The sequence below is a fragment of the Electrophorus electricus genome, chromosome 20 (genome assembly GCF_013358815.1).
Source record: "Electrophorus electricus isolate fEleEle1 chromosome 20, fEleEle1.pri, whole genome shotgun sequence".
NCBI classification, from domain to species: Eukaryota; Metazoa; Chordata; class Actinopteri; order Gymnotiformes; family Gymnotidae; genus Electrophorus; species Electrophorus electricus.
In genome coordinates, this window is record NC_049554.1 from 11,582,596 (window position 1) to 11,605,047 (window position 22,452).

At 41.7% G+C, this 22,452-nt stretch overlaps 1 protein-coding gene across 4 annotated transcripts in view; it reads right to left on the reverse strand.

Moving 5' to 3' along the window:
- Positions 1–17,679: 17,679 nt before the first annotated feature.
- Positions 17,680–22,452, reverse strand: part of LOC113572382 (E3 ubiquitin-protein ligase RNF123) — an 89,738-nt gene continuing 84,965 nt past the window's right edge. For 3 of the 4 annotated variants that reach the window (XM_035520577.1, XM_027001882.2, XM_035520576.1), the window contains exons 38-39: positions 21,076–21,161; positions 20,079–20,178 (exon numbers count right to left, since the gene is read on the reverse strand). In XM_035520577.1, the coding sequence (XP_035376470.1) occupies positions 20,079–20,178; positions 21,076–21,161 (186 nt within the window). Of the gene's footprint in view, positions 20,179–21,075; positions 21,162–22,452 lie in introns of all 4 variants that reach the window. The other variant, XM_027001883.2, reaches the window with a different exon arrangement.

Sequence of the window (22,452 nt, forward strand, 5' to 3'; positions counted from 1 at the left end):
ATCACACACATCAGAGCATTATCAGAAGGAGATGAGTCATCCTCCATTCCCAATTGAGACCTTTGGGTTCACCTGGTCTCTGTGGTGAGAGAGAAGATCTCCAGGTATTCTCAGGCAGCTCAGAAATCCCATCCTTATCCAAGGAGGATTAGTGCGGTGGCAGAAGATAGTATCGTGGTGTTCTTCAGGCCTAAATCAGCTCCTCCAGGAAGACACACATTGATTGTGCAGTCAGCAGAAAGGCTAGGCCAGTAGGGCGCCAGGTTTGATTGTCCCTAATCAACTCCAATCATCTCCCTTCAGACTGGAGGAGATGAGCCCAACCAAGGGGAACCTGACCAGCCTGATAAGCTTTATCTCATCCTTAAAGTCGAAAATTCCTGCAAAATCATTTGTGGAGATGCTGGTAATAGTGACTGATCTGTATGGAAGGGAGGACAGAATGCAAACTACCCTCCTTGCTCACTTATACCTTTGAATATTCTTTCCACTTTTAATGCAGATGCAGTTGTCTGAGGTTATGCGTTGATTTGTGAAGCAGGACAGAATAAATGAGAACCTGCAATTCTGCATGACTATGTTGGGCATTACTAGTCGAGGTGGAAGCTCTATATTAGCTCCTCATGGTGTCTGTCAAGATCTCACTTATACATGATGTCAATAAAAAGACTGCCTCTATTTTGAGGAATCAGATTACAATCAAATTTTAAAAATAAAATAATTTATACAGCACTTTTTACAACAGCTGGTGTCACAAAGCAATGTCCAAGTCCAAGCTCACAATGAGTAAGCCAAGGGTGACAGAGGCAAGGAAAAACTCCCTAGAGCATAATATTATAATCTGCAAAATCCTTAACGCAACCTTCCTCTGTAGGCAGGGATAAATGCCTGCTTTTATATTTTTAATGGGTTCACCTTGTTTCATATTCTTCATAGTTAAAAAAAAAAAACACACACACAGTAGACATTTTCTTTTTTTATGGAGTATTTTCATAAGCATAAGTCATTGTAACGCTCTATCATTTTCCACCAATCATAGCGTTTTTCTCAGCCCATTCATTGTGTGCAATCAAAATTTTATGTGAGGCAAAAGGACTAATTAAATTTTGACATGATTGTGAATTCTGAATATTGTTGCTTTTCTTTAAGGATAAAAGGGTTTTATCTCCATATGACATAAAATAAGTACACTTGTCAGTTTGTCAGGTGCCTTTTTCATTTCAATAATTGGATTTCCTTGCTTTAAACAAAACTAACAAGATAAACTTTAGAATTATTCCTTCTTGCTGTTTTGGAACTAATTAAGTATGTGGCATCAATTATTCTCAAATGTTATTATTATATGGAGAAATGTAAATCCTTTACCCTAATAAACAAAATGTTTTCAAGCCCTGCTTTACAATAGAAGGGATGGGGTGAATTTTTCAGTCCCAAATAAGTTTCTTAGTACTGCTTCATTGGAAAGTAGATATATCTATCCAAGTTAAAAAGGTAAATAGTACATGTTTTAATTACTCTTTACAAGAAATTGTCCTTCTGATATCATTCATATTAGTTTTTTCTTTAGAAAAACTAAAGCAATCTTAGCAAACTAATCAACATTGGTACTCAAATGGTACAGTACATTGAAATCTGCCCTGATCTTCTCAAAGTCATTCTGTTATGAGAAGAGAAATTCTCTACAGTACACTGATCTAATTCATCTTGTAACGGCACATTAAGTTTCTCAATAATCTTCAAATGTTCCAATACCCACACTGTCACCCAACAGATGGCTTTGGTCCGGAATATCCAATTATTGGCACAGAAGCAGTTAAAAGCAAGAGCCACTTAATGGCGAGAAATACCGCTTTTGCCCGCAAGACAATCATTGTATTTCTTTTCTGCCTGTAAATAGCCAGGTACATAAAATCAATGTGAGGGGACCCAATAACAATCCATCTCTTTTCCTCTGGCCCGATCGTCAGGTCTACTCGCCCAGAGGGCCTTTATTACCGTGGATCCGTGTTAGAAATCCACTCTGCCGTCTGGCTGACCGGATCGATCCAGCATCTATTTGTTGCATTAAAGCAATTCCTCCCAGCTAGCATGCAAGCAGGCAGAGAACGCGACCTGCTCACGAGTGGTGATCTGCACATGGCAATGCGAGAAGACTTGGCCTCGCTATTAATAAATAAGCACATGCTATTTTCTTAAAGCTGCGCATGAAACTTTAAAAACTCCTTCCCAGCTGAAAGCGCGAAGGACACTTCACAAGACTGGGAAGTAATCTGGGAGCCTCTTATAGATGTTTGTTTTTCCGCTAGAGGTTGCACCACTGAGGGGATCCACTGCTCAGACAAGGAGAAATTTGTCGAGACAATAAAATGTGCTGAAAGAGAATACAGATAAAGAAAGAAAGAAAGAGAAAAAAAGATGAACTCTGGGGATGGGAGGGGGATTACTGGCTTTGTTTGCATTAGGGAACAGCCAGTGCTTGAGGGAAACAGACACAACTCTGTTTTTGGTTCAATTGTTTGTCGCGATCATGGTTAACGTGGCTGATGCCACTTGCTTAGTGCTACACAAATGCACCTGGTTTCACAGCACCCAAAGCAGGTACCTCCCCACCATATTTAATCTTTAATCCCCTTAAGGACAGTGCCTACTGAGCTCAAGAGCACCTGTTTAGTCTCCGTTTCATCTGCTCCTCCGCTAAGGGCCACCATGAAAAGCTCAGTACAGTGGGAAGGAATTAAAATCCCAGCACATTATTACTGTTTTAGTCCAACCCCAAAAATTCAGCCACGACAGCTGAAAGAAATGGGTGGAGTTTTTAAAGCATTTTAAAATTAAGAAAGTTTAATAAGCATACTCAAAAGGACGTTCTACAACAGTTTTGTCTAATTACTTATCACTGACACTGGAAATCAGAGATAACAGTACACAAAACCCACACACAGAAGAAACATTAGCTAGCGTTGTTATCTACTACAGTACAACCTCCCTCTACTCATATCAAACAAAATTAACATTAGCCAGCATTATCTTCTACTGTATTACAGTATTATAACTCTACTTAGTTATCAGCTGGGTGAACAAAATATGAAAGTGTCTCTGGAAGTTAATTCTGGCCATTTTCCCATGGTGTCCATCCAGCTGGTAACAGAATAGGTTTGTTGCAGTTAAAAATCATCGGACCTTTTCAGAACATATTCTCAGTGCTCCCATATTGATCAATTTTGCAAGACAAAAAATATAAGAATCAATTGTATAAAATGGACAGAGCGGAATAAGGTCAATATATAAATTAGACATTCTAACTAACCCCAGAAGAAATTTCACTCATTGATTTCACTACCAGATTGAAGGAAAAAGTCCTCAAAGCAAGGAGTACTTGAATATTACAGACCCTGCATGTGCTCTGATTCAAGATGTCAAATATTTCTGGCACCTTATACCAATCAGCTATGATTCAGTTCATTCCAAATAATACAATATTATGTTTATATAAGACTACTGATTCCAGTTTCTTTTAGTCCCTGAAATATGGGCACTACATATTATAAAGCCTGTGATTGCAATGATTCACCCAATGTAATCAAAGCTGACTGTAAATTGAAATAAATTTCAAAAAACTTCTGCACTTTACCTTTAGTCATTGTTTCATTGTTTCACATAAAATGTGCTAGAAAATAAAGACCTCCCTCACATACAAAAAAAAAATGTTCACTGTGTATTTACATTAAAATGCCATTCTTCAAAACATCCCTAAATCAGTTTTGTGAAACCCAGTTTGCTGCAGCTCGCAGAAGAAACGAACTTCCTTAATCTAAAGCCACTGTCATGTGACCACATCTTGTTTTGTTGTTGTTGGTTTGTTTGTTTGTTTGTTTGTTTTGGGTTTATATATTTTCATTCATTCTCCTTTTTTTTACCCCTTTCTTCCTCCAACCATCTGGAGCTGAATGTTGAATTCGTTCTGTCTTCAAACTGTCTTCACAGTACGGAACCACATTTTAAATGATGGGGTTGTTTTTGTTATTGTTGTTGTTTGGTGGGCTCCTTTAACTCATAACAGAATAAAAACAACAAGCTCCACAAATGGCACCTCTCTCCTTGCAGATAGAACTGAAGAAACAGTGAGCCATAACCTATTGTTATTAAACTACTATGCAATAATCTTTATACCATTATGGACCGGTGCATTGAGGAAGAAGTCAATATCTGTGATAGAACATGATAGCTGATGCAGGAATGTGCCGTCATTAGGCTGGTGAGGGCAAAATGGAGCCTAAAGCATTCAGCTGCGCGTTTTCAACTTGGAGAGGAATAACTGATGAAGTGGTTTTGCCAGATAAGAGTCTCATGTTGTCAAAACTCTGCTCTCCCTCAACATAATTGAAAATCTATTGAGTTCCTCTCAGGCTGCATCTTAGCATGTGAGTATGGGTGTTTTGATGCTCCGCGCCCCCCCCCCCCCATATGTTGATATTATTCGATATTGAGAGAGGGGCTGGAATATCCATGTTGGCATAACGGGACTCTAGGGAGGGTTTTGCAATTACTGCTAGTGAACTGTTGTCTGGCTGTCATTCCTAATTCATCGTCACAATCCTACAGAATGCGTGCAGATGATATTTGGGGTGCTGTAAGGACTTTTACTGCTGTGGTTATGCATTGCAGTATCCTATTGTTGCCCTGATCATTTCCTTTCCATCCGAACCACTATATGTTGCAGAGTTCAATACTATCCAGTAACGTGCCTTCAAGTAAATTTAACAGTTCCTAACAACATCAACTCCATGCATGCTTTTGATGCAAAACCAAGTCTTGCTTTCTTGCTAACAGGAGACCCAGGGAGCTAATGTTGAGCTTCAATAAGGTCGCTAAGCTTGATAAACATAAGCTCTTTATTGTTCTGTCCAGTGCACTGTAGCTTGACCAGCTAAAACGATGGCCTGCATTTGTTTTCACAGATTCTTTTTGTTGTTGCATTCAAAACGCGCTGATGCTAACAAGATGTAGAATCTGTTGTAGAATCAATGCTTTTCGGACTGAGAATGTTACCCTGCTTTATAAGGCAGTGCTTACAGAGCACTACCTTATGTATTTCACGTTAATGATATCAGATACAGTATTTATAGACACATCACATCAGCAGCTGAACAATACTGAGCCTTTCTGGCTTGCTTATCTAGAGTTAGTCCATCACTCCCAAGATTCTTTGCAGACTGAGACAGATTGCCAGATTTTAGGATAAACCTATAGTTCTTTTTGCAAATGAACAGGTGATACAGATTTATACAGCTTCTTATATACAGCATGCTTTTGCAGTTCGTCTAATTTACACAAATCTGTTTCAGGAGCTCCTAACCAGTGACGTGGGCCATGACAGCATTTTACATGGTTTTGAAATACATTTCTAATCAGCCTAAAGAATGCAATACAATTGCCAGATAGAAATCAAAGGTAATGAGATTATTTGTCAACATATCAACACTGCTCTGTGAAACAGGATTAAAAACAACCACTGCACAATATATTGTGTATGCCATAGTGAACACATTTTCTGATCATAGTTCGTTTCAATTTGAGACATTTCAATTAAAAAAAATGCTCTGAGCTGTATTCATGCAAGTTAAATGCTAGAAAATAGCTGGTCTGTGAGGGTGATTTTTCTTTTATACTGATCTCGTATGACAGAGATTTACTCAGACCCTTCAGGCATGTTACCATGAGATTATCTGGAACACATATCTAGTTTCATCTTGGAGGCATTTCAGCCTCCCTGAGTGAGCTGTATGGTTACATGTCAAGAGGGAGGAAAAGAGCATAGTGTGGACTTGCACATGAATGTGTGTGTGTGCGCGCAGGGTGAATTATGTAAGAGTGTGTCTGTGTACCAGAACGTGGGCGTGCTAAAACGAGACTTCGGTCAGTCATCTCTACAAGCGTGGGATCATGCGTGCCAACTTCGTTTGCGTGTGGGTTGCGGGATTGGGGAAGCTCCTCCCCTTTAACCGGCACCGCACAGCGATGCCAAGCATTCTGTTGTGGTCAAGGCAATGGTCCACTCGCGGTTTCCACGTGCTGCTCTGCCACTCCATGACGACGCCAGCTCCGTACACCCAGTCCCCTCTCTCTCCCCTGTGCCCAGTCTAGCCATCTCAGACCATCCTGAGAATTATGAGGCCTGGACGCGTGGAAGAAAGAGGTTTCTGAAAGAAGCAGACAAAACGGCACCACAGCTGTATATTACTGTAGATATTAACAGAGTTGTTGGCATGGTGACGTGGTAACTTGGTCAAACGATTGGCTAGACTTTTCTAAAGTCTCATTTCATTATAAAAAAAAAAATCAGTAGATATGAACATCAGAAATACAGTTTTGGTAAAACTTTGACAGCAGCTGCTGACTTCTCCTTTACCAACACATTTATCAAGGTCTCCCGGCATTTACAATGCCGTGTCTAATGTATTCGCTGTGACTGTTATATGCGAGAGCACATAGAGACATATAAGAGACAGCTCCCGATCAAGTCTCTTCCTGCTAGCCTTTTGTATGACTCACCTGGCATTAGTCGCAAAGACCTTTACGGTTCACTCCTTGTGACAGCTCTATTTTAGACCTGCGTCCCTGCTCCCGAAGGACGGGAGTTATTCAAGTCTGTTAGTCAAGACAGATCACAGCAAAACTCTGGAGCTGGACTTTTCCTGCATTCCGAGATGTGATGCTTTCAGGCGGCATTCCACTTGGGCATCAGAATTCAAAATGAAGACTCTTTAGAACTGTGGAGGAAGAGAAACACATTGTCATCCTATTGGTTGGAATGACAGTCTGTGCTTTAAGCCAAAAGCTGCTTTTTCCCTTCACGCAATATTCCTAGGTTTTCCTCCATTTTCTGTGTTCACTCACCTACCCACAGACACACACTGCTTTCTCTCTGTCTCTCTCTCCCTCCCCTTCACTCACACATACACACACACACGCATGCCTGCTCAGTAAATTAGTAAGTGCCATAACATTGACCTCCTCAACACTAGCTCATTCACAGAAAACCTCCTTCCTATCCTACTCCTGGTAATGCTAGCAAGCTATACATTCACTGGATCCAGTTCAGGACCATGGCTTGGTCACATGCTCATCACCCAATCTCGAAACATAAACGAAGAAAGGCAGACACGCCCAGTAACGGAAGCTTCAAAAGGAACATGTGGACAAGGGTCCGACGCCTGGCCATGAACGTCAGACTTTCAGAAATAGATTGACTCATTTCAAGCATCATATAGACCAGAGTCTGTTCACTTTAGCCCTTGGGTCGCTCATGAACTTTTGCAAAAGCAACAGATACATTTTTAATGGAAACACTGGAAGACTGGAGAGAAAATTATGGAATGCCTTGTAATGGACAGCTGGGGGAGCTAATGTGCACGGAACACATTCCACTAATGTGCAAAAGCACAACTCAGAACCGTTCTGAAGGCCTTGGAGGCAGAACGAACGTAACTGGTTAACAGTCAGTGAGCGGAAATAAAGACGATTGGTTAACAAGCAGTGGGTGGAGATTTTCAAATGCCACATGTTCATCCCATAATAGTTACTCTGACTACCAGAAATTACAAGTGCAAGTGTGTAAGAACGCACTGCAGCAGTCAGTGGAACCGAAGCAGTCGAGCTTGTAGTTGAAGTGCAAATTAAATGTTCATATGCAACCAAGTTATTAGGTTCATATTGTTGTATATATTCATATACAGTTAGTAGGGCACACTCTCAGAAACCATATCTGTTCAAAACACTTTTGGGGATAAAATGATGGCTAACATCATCATCCCATACATGAGCAGAAATACCACTCTTATACCGGGAACATACTTATTCCACGTTAATACCCGAGTCAGCATTTATAGCATTTATATGTTATTCTGCATCTTCCTCAGGGGGAACGTTATCACCATGGCAACGTTTACACGGTTGCATGCGCCCGTTGCAACCGTTATGAGGCACGGAATAACTTTTTCCCTCCAACGCCAACAAGGAAAAACAGACCATTACTTTAAGAACAAAACTACGCAAACATGCCCTCTCTTGGGAACTGTACACCATTAAGATTCTAAATTACCATCTGTTATCTGCTTAGCACTTCTAGCCTGCATAACACCTTGCTAGCCTTAGCTATCTAGCTAGCTAACAAACAAACAAAAAAAACAAGCCAGCAAAGAAAATACAGCTTTAGAGGCTATCTTGCCTGCCAGTTAACTCTCCAAGAAACTAAAACCACCGAAAAAGGGCTGATTAAAGCAAAAGGCAAAACCAGTTAAAACTGTTTGCGGTTCATGCGGTGCACATAAAACATAGCTTTCTAAAGTTATGCTTCGCCTACTGGTTGGTTTGACAATGACAATAATTATGGCCTGAACCAATTAAATGCACATGAGCATATATTTTTCTATGTACACATACGTGTGTGTGTGATTCTTTATTCTTTCTTTATGGCTTGAGCTCTCTGGCATGCATGTAAGCTAAACAAATATACAATTTGATACACAAACACAGATGCTTAACATTCAAAGTCTCAGCATTCAAAAGGCACAAGCTCCCACATCCACTCAACTAATGTCAAACCCATTATTAAGGGAGCTGTGGGGGGTGTTTTGCTCCTATTCATAACACCTTTTTACAGAACGACCGCGGCCTGTAAGCTGGCAAAAAATAAATTAATTAAAAAAAACAGTTGTATACTGCGCATTCTTTGGGCTTGCCGCATGTTTGTCTTCCACACAGTGACCATTTCTGTCCCACACACGCAAGAATTGCATTCGTGTGGCCTTAAAGGAGCCACCCCACTCTTTTTCCCTACCCATCTGATTTGAGAGGCGAACCTTTTCCGACAGGATGAACTCGATCTGGGGGAGCGTACCTGATTGAATCTGCTCGGATTGGCAGCGGCGGGGGATGGGGGAGGGTGGAGGCAAGGGGGAGTTACAGCCGGGAGGTCATTTTCTCCCCCGATGAAGCGCAACAGCCCCATCTGCAGGTGGCTGCCCTCGACTGCGCCAGTGGAAGACAGACATTTTCCAAGGCAGTGGTTCCATTATATTCGGGAGGTGGGCCAGTCGGGGCAGGCCCACTGGGCACAGGCTGTGAAGACATGCATGAGAGCCAAGTATTTGGAGTCGCACTAACATTACTGGCATATGCATAATTTTTTACCATTAGGGTAAAAATGTTAATGCAGAAGAGGAAGGGTGAATACAAGGGGTGTCTTGCGGCAAATAATAAGGTAGAATGGGGAACATTTTGTTCAGAATCTATCTGATATAAAGCCTTTTGAACTTAAGAGGGAGAGGACAGTGGATGGTAACTGGATTATATTACAGTGTTGTAGAATTTCATGACAATATTTCATTTCAATAACATTTTACACCCATCAAAACAGCACACAAAACCTTAAAGTGTACTTTGACATGACATATTAGACAGAAGGTACCGCTGGTAAGGTAGTATAAAGAGTCAAAAGGCTTTAAGTGTCTGTAAGCTCCTTCTCTCCCTGTAGGGAAAAGGCACTACAGCCTCAGGCCACTGTCAGGTCCTATGTGTTACAGCAAAACAGAACAGCACTTCCACTACCAGGACTCAGATATCAACAGACAGAGGAACACACGCCACCCAAGATACAATTCTACTTCTGTCTGGATAGTGTGAAGCACGCCCATCAGTCAGGTCCGTTTCTGTAGTGCAATGTCGGCCTTTTGCCGCCACCCAAGCGATGTTTTGCGGCTGGCCTAGGGTGGAGTGCCAAGCCGCGGGCCTGCTCTACAACCCGGAACACTGAGCACCGGCTGTGGCAGCTCAGCGATTACACACACAGTTTAGCCGAGAAAGGACCGCACGGGAAAAACCAAGCGACTCTCGCAGACTCCAAGGACTCCAGGGCCTGCTTCCAGGGAACCAAAATAACCCCAGGTGTGCTTTTGCTGCTCGTTCATTAAAAAAATAAATAAATAAATAAATACGATTTTTTTTTTTTAAACAGCCAAAAAGCTTTCAAGATTTTTCTCTGTTCCGCTCAGCCGAGTCCATTGCTGTGGCCTCTGCACTGAACCATTTGAGCAATAGGGTGTCGACAATATATTAAGAGCAAAGGAAAACAGTCCTGCTAAGTGACTTTATCAGCGTTTTGGTTTTATTAGCATTTTACGTACCCAGCATCGGCAGTTCTTGTTGTTCTTTTGTCAGCCAACTCCCCACATTATTTCTTTGGGTGATGCTGAAATCTGTTCAAGAGCGTCCATGTTTCAGGCTGCTTACTTTACACTCTTTCAGAGATCGACACATTGAACCAGTGTGAATTTTTTTTTTTTTTTTAACATCGATTTTCACTTTGGCATGGCCTCTAATGTATAAATAATTAAACGTATTTCCTCCGAACTTTAGTGAACTGTTGCTTTTCAAAAGCAGAACAAAGTTGACCTGAGGGCACATAATTTTGTTTCTGCCAAAACTGGTCGCAGTTACTTGATTAACGCGACTTCTGCAGAACAGATTAAAAGGTCGTGAAATGGGGAGGTGTATTTTTGCTTCCCTCCAAAGGGCATGAAATTATTATTAACTGAAAGGTGTTCTGCATTTTGCCTCTCACAAGCTTGAAACAACACTGGATACTAGTTACTAAACTAGCTGTAGAAGTCTCTTGTCAGATTAGTTTAGATTAGATTTCATCACTGAGCAGAGTACAGCTTCAATGAAAAGCATTTACCATCTAACCAGAAGTGCAAATAGCAAATTATATTATGTAGTAGAAGCAAACCTTCACAAAAAAGACAAAAAATATATATAACTGCCAAACACAATATATTTCTAATATATGTTTACCCTTCTGAACTCCACTTTACCTTAAGATCTATAACTAAGTAAGAATAAGAGAAATGGTGTTACAACAGTGAGGAATGAGAGTCTGGGCCATCCAGCAAGCCCTAGGAGCACAAGAAAGTTATAAACTCATTAATAGCAGATTTGCTTTATAATGGTGAATATGTGGTCTATGTTAGTGTGCTATGGCAGGCCAGAAGCAACACATGGAAGTGTGCTAATCCAATCTCCCACGAGCAGCTCAGGCAGGTTAAATTGAAGGACATTCAGCGTAACATACCAAAGTAACTGTTACACATCTTAGCTTCTATTATATCAGCAAAGCATTTAACTCACTAAAGGACGTATGCAGTGTATGCAACGTCATGGGTAAAAGGCAGTCAAGTTAAGCCTGTACTAATGATCAGCAGAGGTCACCACTGAACAAACATGAACAACAGCTCTGGAATAACCGAGTGCAGCATTAATGATGGGTTGATGGGGAAAGAGGGGTGTGGTGAGGTTGACACATGGCTGAAGAACAATATTAGGCCGGTTCCAAAATAGTAGAGCATGCAGTCTCACTCTGCTCATTTGGGTGACTAACAGGCTTTGTCGGAATACTCCAAAGGTAGGTGTCTGTCATTCCAAAGGCCACTGATGCATTTTCACACAGTGGAAAGATCACTTTATAGGCCTCTACTGAACCTATTTGGTAAAATACTGCTACTTTTCAAGGTGCATAATATATTCAAGGCCAATATTTTGTTTGTGATAAGGACCATTTTTAATTTAAGGCAAAAATAGCACTTAACATTTGAGGAAGATTAGTAAATAAAATGCAATGAAACTATTTTTATTTCCCTTTGTGTTTACTGCTGTGAGTGTCACAGATTCCCCTCAACATCACGGTTTCAGTGACACTGTGTACTTGATTTTTTTGTTTTGTTTTGTTTGTTCTGGTTCTGTTTTGGTTTCCACACCCTGTAGTGGTTGCATCTATGTCTCATTTCTCTTGATTTGTCTGAGTATTTATACCCAGGTTCCCCTGTCTGGATGGCCGGTTATTGTGAGATATACAGACTATAGCTTGAACTTGCTTTAAAATGTATAAAGATAAAATGATCAGTTATTAATATTGGTATCATTCACTGAAAGGTCCTAATTATTGGTTATAGTATCTGCCCAAGGAATTAATTATCGGTGCATAACTATCTGCTACTAATACTACTACTACTACTACTAATAATAATAATAATAAAACAGTGAAATCTGTTAATATTAGTTAAATGATTTTCAGAGGGGATTAAAGAGCATTTAATGGGGATTAAAGACCCAGAACACAGAAGATGTTAAAGTTTGCTAGAAGGAATATCCACCACCTGTAAAGTTCCAGCCCAAGCTCATATGGACAGATGAGATTAATATTAACGTGTACCAGACTGTCAAACAAGAGGGCAAAGGTAGAGACAAAACCAGAGGCGCTCATTCTCCAAAGCACGACTCATCTGGGAAACCTGCTGGAATGGGTATTAATGGCTACTGGTGAATCCAACTCATGGGCACGAATGGTGTCACTGCTGACAACAGCAGCATGATGAATTCTGGCACGCACACGGGAACGTTAACTCCTCAGACCTCACTGGACACATCAGACCCCATTGCAAGGGTTTTCATCTTTCAGCCGGGCAATGACCCTAAACACAGTGCTAAAGCATAGTGCTAACGCTGAAGTTCTTCAAGGCTAAAACATGGCATCGTTCATCAGACCTTGAGCCAAGCCAGTAAACTCAAGGCAGCTATACTTCAGACATATAAATCACTAAATCCAGAGAGCACATTTCTTCCTCTATACGCCATAGGCCATAAGACAAACTATGAAATAAAGGATATTTAGATATAAATTGTAAAATTCTAAAGTGAACAAATAAAATCAATTGCTCCCTTTGAAAGGATGTCAACATTTTTTCTTTCATTTTTTAATTGTAATATTTCACTCCCTTGGTGTGAAAAATGATTTGAAAGGTGCAGGGTAATTATGGGGCCTAATTTCAAGAGGAACAAATACTCTTCAGATGGACGCTGCAATACAGAGATGATGAATTTGAAGTGGATTTAATAGCAGAGTGCTACCTGGTGGAGATTACAAACCAAGTCACCAACTTGCTTGTCTAAAATCTAACAGTGCATGTATCTGTATACTGCGAATGAAATCTCTAAACCATAAGCTGATCTTGTCTTGTCAGCTAAGTGAAAATAACAGTTGTTTGTGGCTCAGGATTTTGTGCAAGCTGTCTTTCTCGGTTTCTAAACGGTTCCTCTGGGGTGAGTGAAGATGAGGCAAATGTTTTATATCTGATTGGAACTTCCAGGGGGTAGATTGCACTCATGGGGTACACTAACATCTAAAACAACAATGTGTTCTCTGAGGCTGCCACTGCAAACTAGCACATCAGAGTATGCATCTGCTTGTGTTCTGTTTGAGGAGTTAAAGGTTTATATTCATCAAATGAATTAGATGAGGCTAATATTTCCCTCATACACAACATTATCGGGACCTGCGTGTTATTAGGGTATATGTCATCAAGACAAAATGTTCCATATGTATTAGATAAAAGTAATCAGAATACATGCCTCAAATATTGATTTTGACACAGAAGTTGAATTCAGTATTTCAATCAGTTAAGAGGGTCTAGGGTCTAGTTAAGAGGGTTGCTAGCTCTGTATGAGCTTTCTCGTTAAAGAATTCTCATTATCAAAGTATATACCTTATATCAGGATATTTTTATTAAATTGTAATACACCCAGTCTGACTGATCTCACAGTTAAAGTTTTATATTTTACATTATTATTGTTATTGATATTTATGTTACTGTTTAAATGCACATAATTTTCACTCTAATTGCAAGTGTATTATATGCACTTATTTTATGCATCACTACTGTGTATAAAATCCTGACAGAATTCAGTGATTTATTTGTAGTCCATGATACATTTAATCTAGAGCCTTGCTCTCCCATAACACCATAGACCAGGACATTATCTAATATTATCTAATATGTGCTGCAACAGGGCCATGGGCTCACATTTTGTATTGTATCTTACTTAAATAAAAGGCTCTGAATTATGAACAAGAGGCCCAAACGCTGGTTCTTCATCTCTGTAATTCTGTTACCTTTCACATAACTGAGGATATTTAGTGCACCAATCCAAAAGCGATGATAAGAGACAAGAGATTTAAGAAGCTCCCCACAGATGTGGCACCATGGAGACACACTGAATGAGGCACTATGAAGGCGGAGGACTTGTTTTCACTGGTGGGCAGCACCGTTTGTGTGGGTGGGGTCCCTTACATGGGCATGTTCAGTGATGGTGACGTAGTTATGCTTGATATATTGTGGGTTGCGCCGATATCGAAATCTTTCATGGCGCAGATGAAGTGCTGCTTGTTCCTATTTGGAAAGAGACACAGTCACTGGGGTTTTGGTTCACCAACTGACAGCTTGCAGTCGTAAACATAGACACAGAAATTGACATCTTATGGCACAAGTAACCTTTAGTCATTTTTTAAGATAGTATTAGTTTTATGGAGAGAGATTACAGTTTAAGCAGAAAACAGCAGGAAACTTTATTTTTATAAAAATGGCTATAATTATTATAATTCACTTAATGTACACATGTACATACTCTAATTAAAGCTGGCATTTTGCACCTCATAATCATTGTTTAATTTCAAATCCAAATTCAAATGAGTGCAGAGCCAAAGCAATGACAATATAAAATGTGCCCCTGTTCAATTATTTGCAGTGCTCCATAAAAGCACAAAGTCTGGAATTAAAATTAAATTAAATTAAAAAGCTTGTATAAGCAATCTATAAATTATATTGTGTGCTCAGGCTCAGCGTCCATAGGCACAAAAACATAGATAAGAATTTTTGACATTTTTACAGCTCCAGGTAGATTAATTTCAGCCTCGTAGCTTGGCCTGTGTGTGACTTTGTCAGGTGCGTTTGTACTGGGAGAGACCAAACCACCTTCTTAGAGCAGCGGTGAGGTCGTGACCTCTGCGCAAGCCCCCCTGTCGCCTTAGAGACCTTTCCACATCTTCCCAGACATCTCACTAGCTTGTCAGAGCTTCTGCGTCCCACTAGATAGCTGAAGGCCTGCGGAATGGCAATATGGCCTGAGAGAACACCAAACAGCCTCTTCCATGACAGTTATGAGAAAGAAGACAGCTAATTCTAGATGTTTGACGGTTTCTTTATTAGTACATCTATCAGGACAAAATTGCTATAATTAAAATCACAGTGAATTAGCAATTATAAAAATTGCAATGTTTTTGCATTTGAATTATTCTCAGCTTGTACCTTAAATAATATTAATTCTAACCTCTTTATGAGTCTATGCTCTCAATGCAAAGTGTTTAGGAATAGCTAAACATGCACACGTCTATTCACGCACACGCCTGCTGGGGCTCAAATTGCTACATGCACTCACGTCGGCCATTTTACCACATTCCTGTGGCATGTTCTTAAGCGATTTTAAGCATGCTGCAAACCAAGTCCAGACCAGGCATCTCATGAGAAATGCATTCCTGGAAAATATTGGCTAGTGCAAGGAAATGCCAAAGCCAGTGTAAACGCTCACAATCTGACAGTAAATCCTGCACAGTACACTGCAAAAGAGACGCACGCACGCAGCTCGGTGAACTTAGCACATCGATGTCCTTTGTCTCCATCTAGAGGCTGAAGCGAAATTTGCTGTTATAACTGCTCACACTCGAATAGATCACCTACAAGCCACTAGATGGTACACTTATTTCAGAATTTTCTTCTACTGCATTAGAGCTCATTTAAGTAATAATTTCTAAAACCTCACGAGGGCAGCATTATCTAATGGAGCGTATGGCACTTCGGGAACGACCATTCTTTGTCTACAGATTATATCCCTATAATGGTTAGAATTATACATATTAGGACACATGTAAAACATGTTGCAGGCATAGTATTTCCTCCCTTAAAACTGTAAAGGTCAAGGTCTCAGTCTAGGGTATTATACAGCGGTACTGTTAGATTCAATATTTTATAAAATGTTGAATATTCTTAAGTCTTTTCTTCACCTAACTTTACTTATATATACTTTGATATATATGATTTATTTTTATTCAAATAATAAACACCTTTATGCATCAGCCGTGTAGAATCTATTCAGTAATATGAGCCTGTTGTTTTTTTGTTTGTCTGCTTTTGCTGCCGGCATGGTGCGCTCCTGATCTGGCCTTGATTAACCTGATTTGGCTCTTATGGCCTAATGCACAATGCTGCTCATCAACTCATCTGGAGGCTGAAGCAGCAGACTCAACAGAAGGTGGATTAACATGCCAGCCAACGCTAATAATTAACAAAATACCGTAGTAGTAGTAGTAGTAATAATAATAATAATAATAATAATAATAATAATAATAATAAATGCAAAACCTTACAGAATTCACAAGTAATTTATTTCTTTGGTCATTTACCTTCAGGGCATCACGGGATTCCTTCTGAACCCTGATCACCGGCATAGCGAAGCCCCCCACCTCTCCGCAACTCACTGGAGCGGACCGTTCGTGTCACATCCCGGAGGGTATTGATCCGGGCTGCAGGTCTGGCTCTTGTTCGGCTATAAATACCTGCCGTCGGCTATCGCCAGCCAGATGCCCAGGGGGTGGGGGGGTCACACGTTTTCCAGCCTCTCTTCCACGCAGGCCTCTCGCCTTTCCCCTACTGAGGCTATTTCCGCAGGCAATCAATACAACCCCCGGCACTTGGCCAGGGGTACAGTTTCTATGCCACCGATCAATACCGAGTGGTGAGTAGATCAAGGCTGGATCGTAAGGGGAGAATTCTGACTTCACTGGATTAGTGGGACTCTGGAAGGAGGGAAAGAAGCAGGTATGGAAATATTGGTGGATGGATAGATGGACAAACGTATAGGTGGACAGATCTGGGACGTTGGGACATTGTCAATCTTCAGGGTCCATCTCGAACAACTTGCCCAGTTCTCGCTCGCTAGTCTTTGACATACACAAATACAGCGAGAAGGGGAAGACATGCTGGGCCTCAATGAATGTCAGCTCTGTCTCAATGTTTTAAAAAAAATAAACAAACATACAGACGAATAAAAAAACCTTCTCCATGGGTGGAAAATACCTTTTATTTATTATTTCATAATACGAGTTAGCTTCTCAACAGTTCCTTCTGTCCCATGTTGGCCTCCATAACCCAGAGCTCCGCAGCTCCGGCGTGTCAGCGAAAGTGAGAAATGAATCCTGGAGGAATGTGGGACAGCCTGTCACCGTACCAGGCAATGCCGGCACTGTGGAGTCCCACATCCCCGAAAGCCCTGCCAGCCTACACAGCGAAAGGAACTGGAGAAAGGGAGTCCAGGGAACTGTGCAGAGGATGATTAAATAAATAAATAAATAAACAAACAAATAAATAAATAAACAAGTTCAAAGAGCACACAGGGACTCCTGTGTGAAATCTAGCGCTAATTCGGAGCATTCTGCTCGCTAGCTAACGTGCGGTGCATCCCAGCGGAAAGCCCATCCGTGGCTTTCAGTGATGTTAGATTCAGCTCTCAGAAACACGGTGTTCCTGTCGGGATCGTTGCGGCTCTCGCCGTTGGGGAGAGACCGGAAGACATGATATCATGATGTAAACAGCGTGCCCTGGTTCGCCAGTGGTCATCTTTGGTCAGTTAATGGATGGGAGAGGAAATTTCTCCACACACTCGCTCCTGTCCTGTTCAGATGACCCAGCCGCAGCCTGCCAACAACTTTTACCAAAGCAACCACAGGAGCCTCTCTTTGGATAAATAATTTAATGCCGTTACACCGTCGATATATATGTGCACTCTCATAAAGGAGAAATTAAAACAAAGCCCATTGTCAAACAGCAAAATAACACCAAAAGTCCATAAAGTATTGCTTATACAAACTGAAACTCCCTTGGCTGACTGTAGCTGGTGCCTAAAAGTGGGAAACCTTTTACTCATAAATTAAATGTTGTAGCACCCGCAGACTGCATGACCACGCCCATGCCCACGCTCTATCACACAATTTTACCAAGAGCTAAATATAGGGTTCCCAAGTTCAAACCTTGCAATCCCCCAATCTTAAGAGGATGGTTCTACTTCCAGAGATACTTGCACAGTCCAAATGTGAAAAGCAGTTGTCAACATGCACCTAGGTCAAAAAGTTTATAAACATGTGAATTAATTTTAGAATTAATGTCAGATGAGTTTGGGAAGCAGTGGATGGTCAAGTGCACTGTCTTCCAAAGCCATAAGACATGAACAGTCCTTGTGTAGAACCCTAAACGCATAAGTCACATGACATGGCAATAGTAATTAACCCTCTGAAGACTTAGTTATGACCCATTATCATATATAACATGTTTATTGTTTGTAGCTCACAGAAAAAAGGAGCAAAAGCATTCAAACGTTCAGTTGAGGTTCGTTTTCCAGTAAACAAGACTACATGGAACAATAATGATTCCATAAAACTCGGATAACAATGAAAAAGTTCTCCCTTACTGAAACTTTCAAATGTTTCGGTATGTTTCTGTGACCTAATGAGAAATAATTACTGGAGTATTACGTTGCTCATATTGTCAGCAATAACTGAGACTTCAGAGGGTTAATAAAAAATGTATTTAATCAGTGCTTGGAGACTGAACAGTTCAAAAAAAGCCCCCCCCCCCCCCCAAAAAAAAACCACTCCAATACAGGGGCATCACACATTCCCTTACATTCACTATGCAGTAGAATGTGAAGTAGGGTGTATCACACCAGACCTGTGTATCTGAACTGGATGTCTATACATCTATATGCTGGATGACTATACATTTATTCAGAAAAGCTTTGTTTCTGCTTCAGTGCAGTGCCCGATTCACCTTTAAAGGGACCGGTGGCAAGGCAATGGATATGTTTAGAGTGCTTGATCACAGAGAAAGTGAACTGCAGCTGCAGTGCTAGCCAGTTCCAAATCCGCTATCACGTAGATGCATATGTTTGTGTATTTTTGCATGAAGCTCAGAGATACTGAAAACGGATAGATGAAGTGAGATCTGAGTGAAGTTTAAATCTACACTCCAGCATAGGCACACCCAAGAGCCCAGGATTTGTTCAAAGGTTCAGCAATAAAAGCTAGTAAAGGAAGGGCGATTTACAATGGGTCAAACAGCTGTTTTCAGCATAACATCAGAAGACACACAGCGGACGTAATTCTTGGCAGAAAAGCACCACACCTATGCCGCGGGCTTGAAAAAAAAAAACACTGGGCACAGTCTGACATTCAGACATATGACAGACAGCTATAAAAAAGGCAAAACAGCATAAGGTGACATCTGGACAAGCCAAAATCATACCCCAAATGAGAAAAAGCAGGAAAAGAAAACATGAATACTGTATTGCTCAAGGCTCCGCTTTGCATTGTGTTTGTAAAAATATTATGGAGTTATATTATTCATCAGAACCTGAAATTGCTCTGCTCAAACCAAATGCATATCTGATTCAATCCAATCAAGACATTCACACTGCAGGACGATTTATAACGCATTAGTAAAGCTGCAATGAACTGTTAACATTGAATAAGTGTCATGCATGACAGCTCGATGTAGCTGCACTTCGGAGCTCGAGGTTCTTTTGTCATTTGCATTCACAAACCTAGTCCTAGACACCTTCACCAGCACTGCTAGATATTGCCACGTCAAATATGGCTGTTGGTTTTGTATATAAAAACGTATCAATACAGAGCGTGAGTGCTAAAGTGACATTTTCAAGCCCTACTGGCATGTTTGGGACACCCAAGATCAAGGTGAATGATTGGCCTATGGCTACAGTTGAAGTGTGGTGGCCAAAAGTACCAGTGAGAGAAGAGATCTTAAAAAGGGGGGAGGGGGGCAGATCATCCCATCATCCTCCTCCCCTTTTCTCCACCAGCCAGCCAGCCAGGCTTGGCTATGGCGTGCCGGAGCCTTGGAGGGGAACACAGCAGCCGAGAGCGTTGAAATATGCTTCAAGTGACCAGTGGTAGGCTCGTAGGGTCGTGAGCTCGAGGACATGTCGGGGCCAGCACGCAAGTATAGACAGAGGAGTACAGTCTTTGGAGATGGGCGTGATGTGTCGAGCTTCATTTCCCCAAGGCGTGTGCGTGCAGGCAGGCGTGTGTGCAGATGTGTGTATTTGAGTGCCTGAAGAGCATGTTAAGAGCCAGTAGGCTTGCTGTAATCTTCCACTCCAGTGATGGTGGCCTTGCAGAAGAAACAGTCCTTGTTATTCATCAGATGTTGATTGATGCATGCTCTGGAAATAAAAGAGGCAATGAGAGGGTGGGAGGGTGAGAGAGAGGGAGGGGGAGAGAGAGAGAGAGAGAGAGAGAGGGAGAGGGGGGGGAGGGGGGAGGGGGGAGAGAGAGAGCGAGAGAGAGAGAGAGAGAGGGGGGGATAGAGGAGGGGGGGGATAGAGAGTGAGAAGGCAGGTCAGAGATATCCAGTCGTTAAGGGTTTGCTGAGTCATGCCCTGGCAGGCTATACGAGACATACCTAGCTGGGAATGATGAAATATACCATAGCTGCTACCATACAAATATAATAAAGTGTCAACCGAATTGATGAGAGGCCAAAACGATTTAATCTGTTTTGATCCCTTCACTGCCTGAGTAGGATGATTAAAAATGGGATATCACAGAGGAGCACCAAGTTCACTGTGTCTCTGGGGAGTGTATGGTGCAGCATGATGGTGCAGCAGTCGATGTGGTCAGGCTCAACTGTGGGATCTGTCTGTTCTGCAATGCTATACTTGGCCCTCTGACTCAACAAAAGCCTAAACCAATGGCGTCACAGCATTAAGCCTTCAAAAGTTTACATGCAATGCTGCAAAAACACATATAAACATCCCATATTATCTTAAATATTAATCGCACTATGGAAAAATGTATCTAAAATAGAAATTAAACACTGAACTGCATGGACATTATCCTAAAAACACATTACCAAACTGAAGGAACCTTTTCTTTCTTTAAAGTTGTCAGCTTTTAAGTAATAAAGCAATAACGCTACGCAACAGCAAAAGAGACATGAGGCGGCTTGGGGATAATCTCCTAAATGGACGGTGTTTAGTCAGGATCGATGAGAGGGGCAGGCGAGGCAGTGTGGAAGAGCGGAGACGCTGGCGTGAGGCTGCCAGCAGGTGATAACTCACTTGCAGGACTTGTGGGAGCAGGGCTTGAAGACGGCTGATATGGAGTGTGCATAGCAGATGGGGCAAAGGTCATCCTCACTGGTAGGCTGCAGTGGAAGGGAAAAGAACACGGATTGGTGGAGGCAGAAGGAGTACACACACGCACACACACACACAAGCATGTTTCACTGCTCTAGCCTGCAAAAAAGATTATCACAACATATACACAGGGTTCATTTTGCTAAATTACAGGCATCCCATTAAAATCTTGCCCTCTTCAGATTGAAAGTCATCATCAGGAATACATTATCTGCATTATTTGACAATGTGACTACACAAGGCTTGCACGTTACAATGTACACAGAACGCAATAAGGGCATGCTGCTTTCTCAGGTGCCGCTTGAGTAAAAACAAACAACAAAAAAAAAAACACCCTATGAGCAATTCTAAGCCATCAATAGCCATTCTGTAAAATGAAGGCAATAAAAAGAAACAGGAACAGGAAATCAATTTACACCATCTGCATTTACGCAGCACGCACAGAAGCACACAAATACACACACGCGCGCGCACGTGCACACAGATCAAAAGATGTGACACCTTCAATGTACACTCATATGAAATAAGTAAGTACGTGCCACCCGTGCAAAATGCTGCAGGCGGAAACTCGTCGAGCAATAACTCAGCTACCCCAGACGTGGGCCCTGCCTTCAACAACGCCGCTGGACCAAAACGCGTGCTGTGGAGAGGCGCGGCAGTGCTGGAGCGAACACGCATTTATATGCTCGTGTGTGCAGCAGCAAGCACAAGTTACAGCTTTTGAGTGCTAGCCTGTCAGGCAGGCAATGCAACATTAAGAGCTGGAATATTTGCCGAATTAATAGCAACTCACTGGATGATGTAAGGTAGAACAGAGGGTCGGGTCAGTTACTGTTGACTGAAGCAGGTAAATGTGCTCTTATTCTCCAGGAGAGACCTGATCTAAAAGCTGCACTATGGCAGGAAGGAGAGGCTTTCTCTCTCCTAACAGCAGCTTCTGGGGATTTCCACATGGTTCTCCGTGGAATAACAAGCCAGGGCAGGACTGGGGCACCGCAAGCCATCATTCGCCGGTGACGGCGAAGCAAGTGCTCTTTTCATGGCGAGGAGTGACCAGAGATTGTGGTTAATGTCCATTAACAGCAGTCCAAGTGTAGGAACATCACTGGCAGTGCTCAGTTAGCACATGCTGCTGTTACCTGTGCTCCACAGGTCTCCCATGCTGGGAGGGTTAGGTTTCCCGAGCAGGAACATCAGTGGTGGTTTGAGGTGCACACGAGTTCCAACCACATCTGGGAAAAAGCATTTGAATCCATCTTTTAGCCCTCCATCACTGGAGAAAAAGCCTTAACCTACACC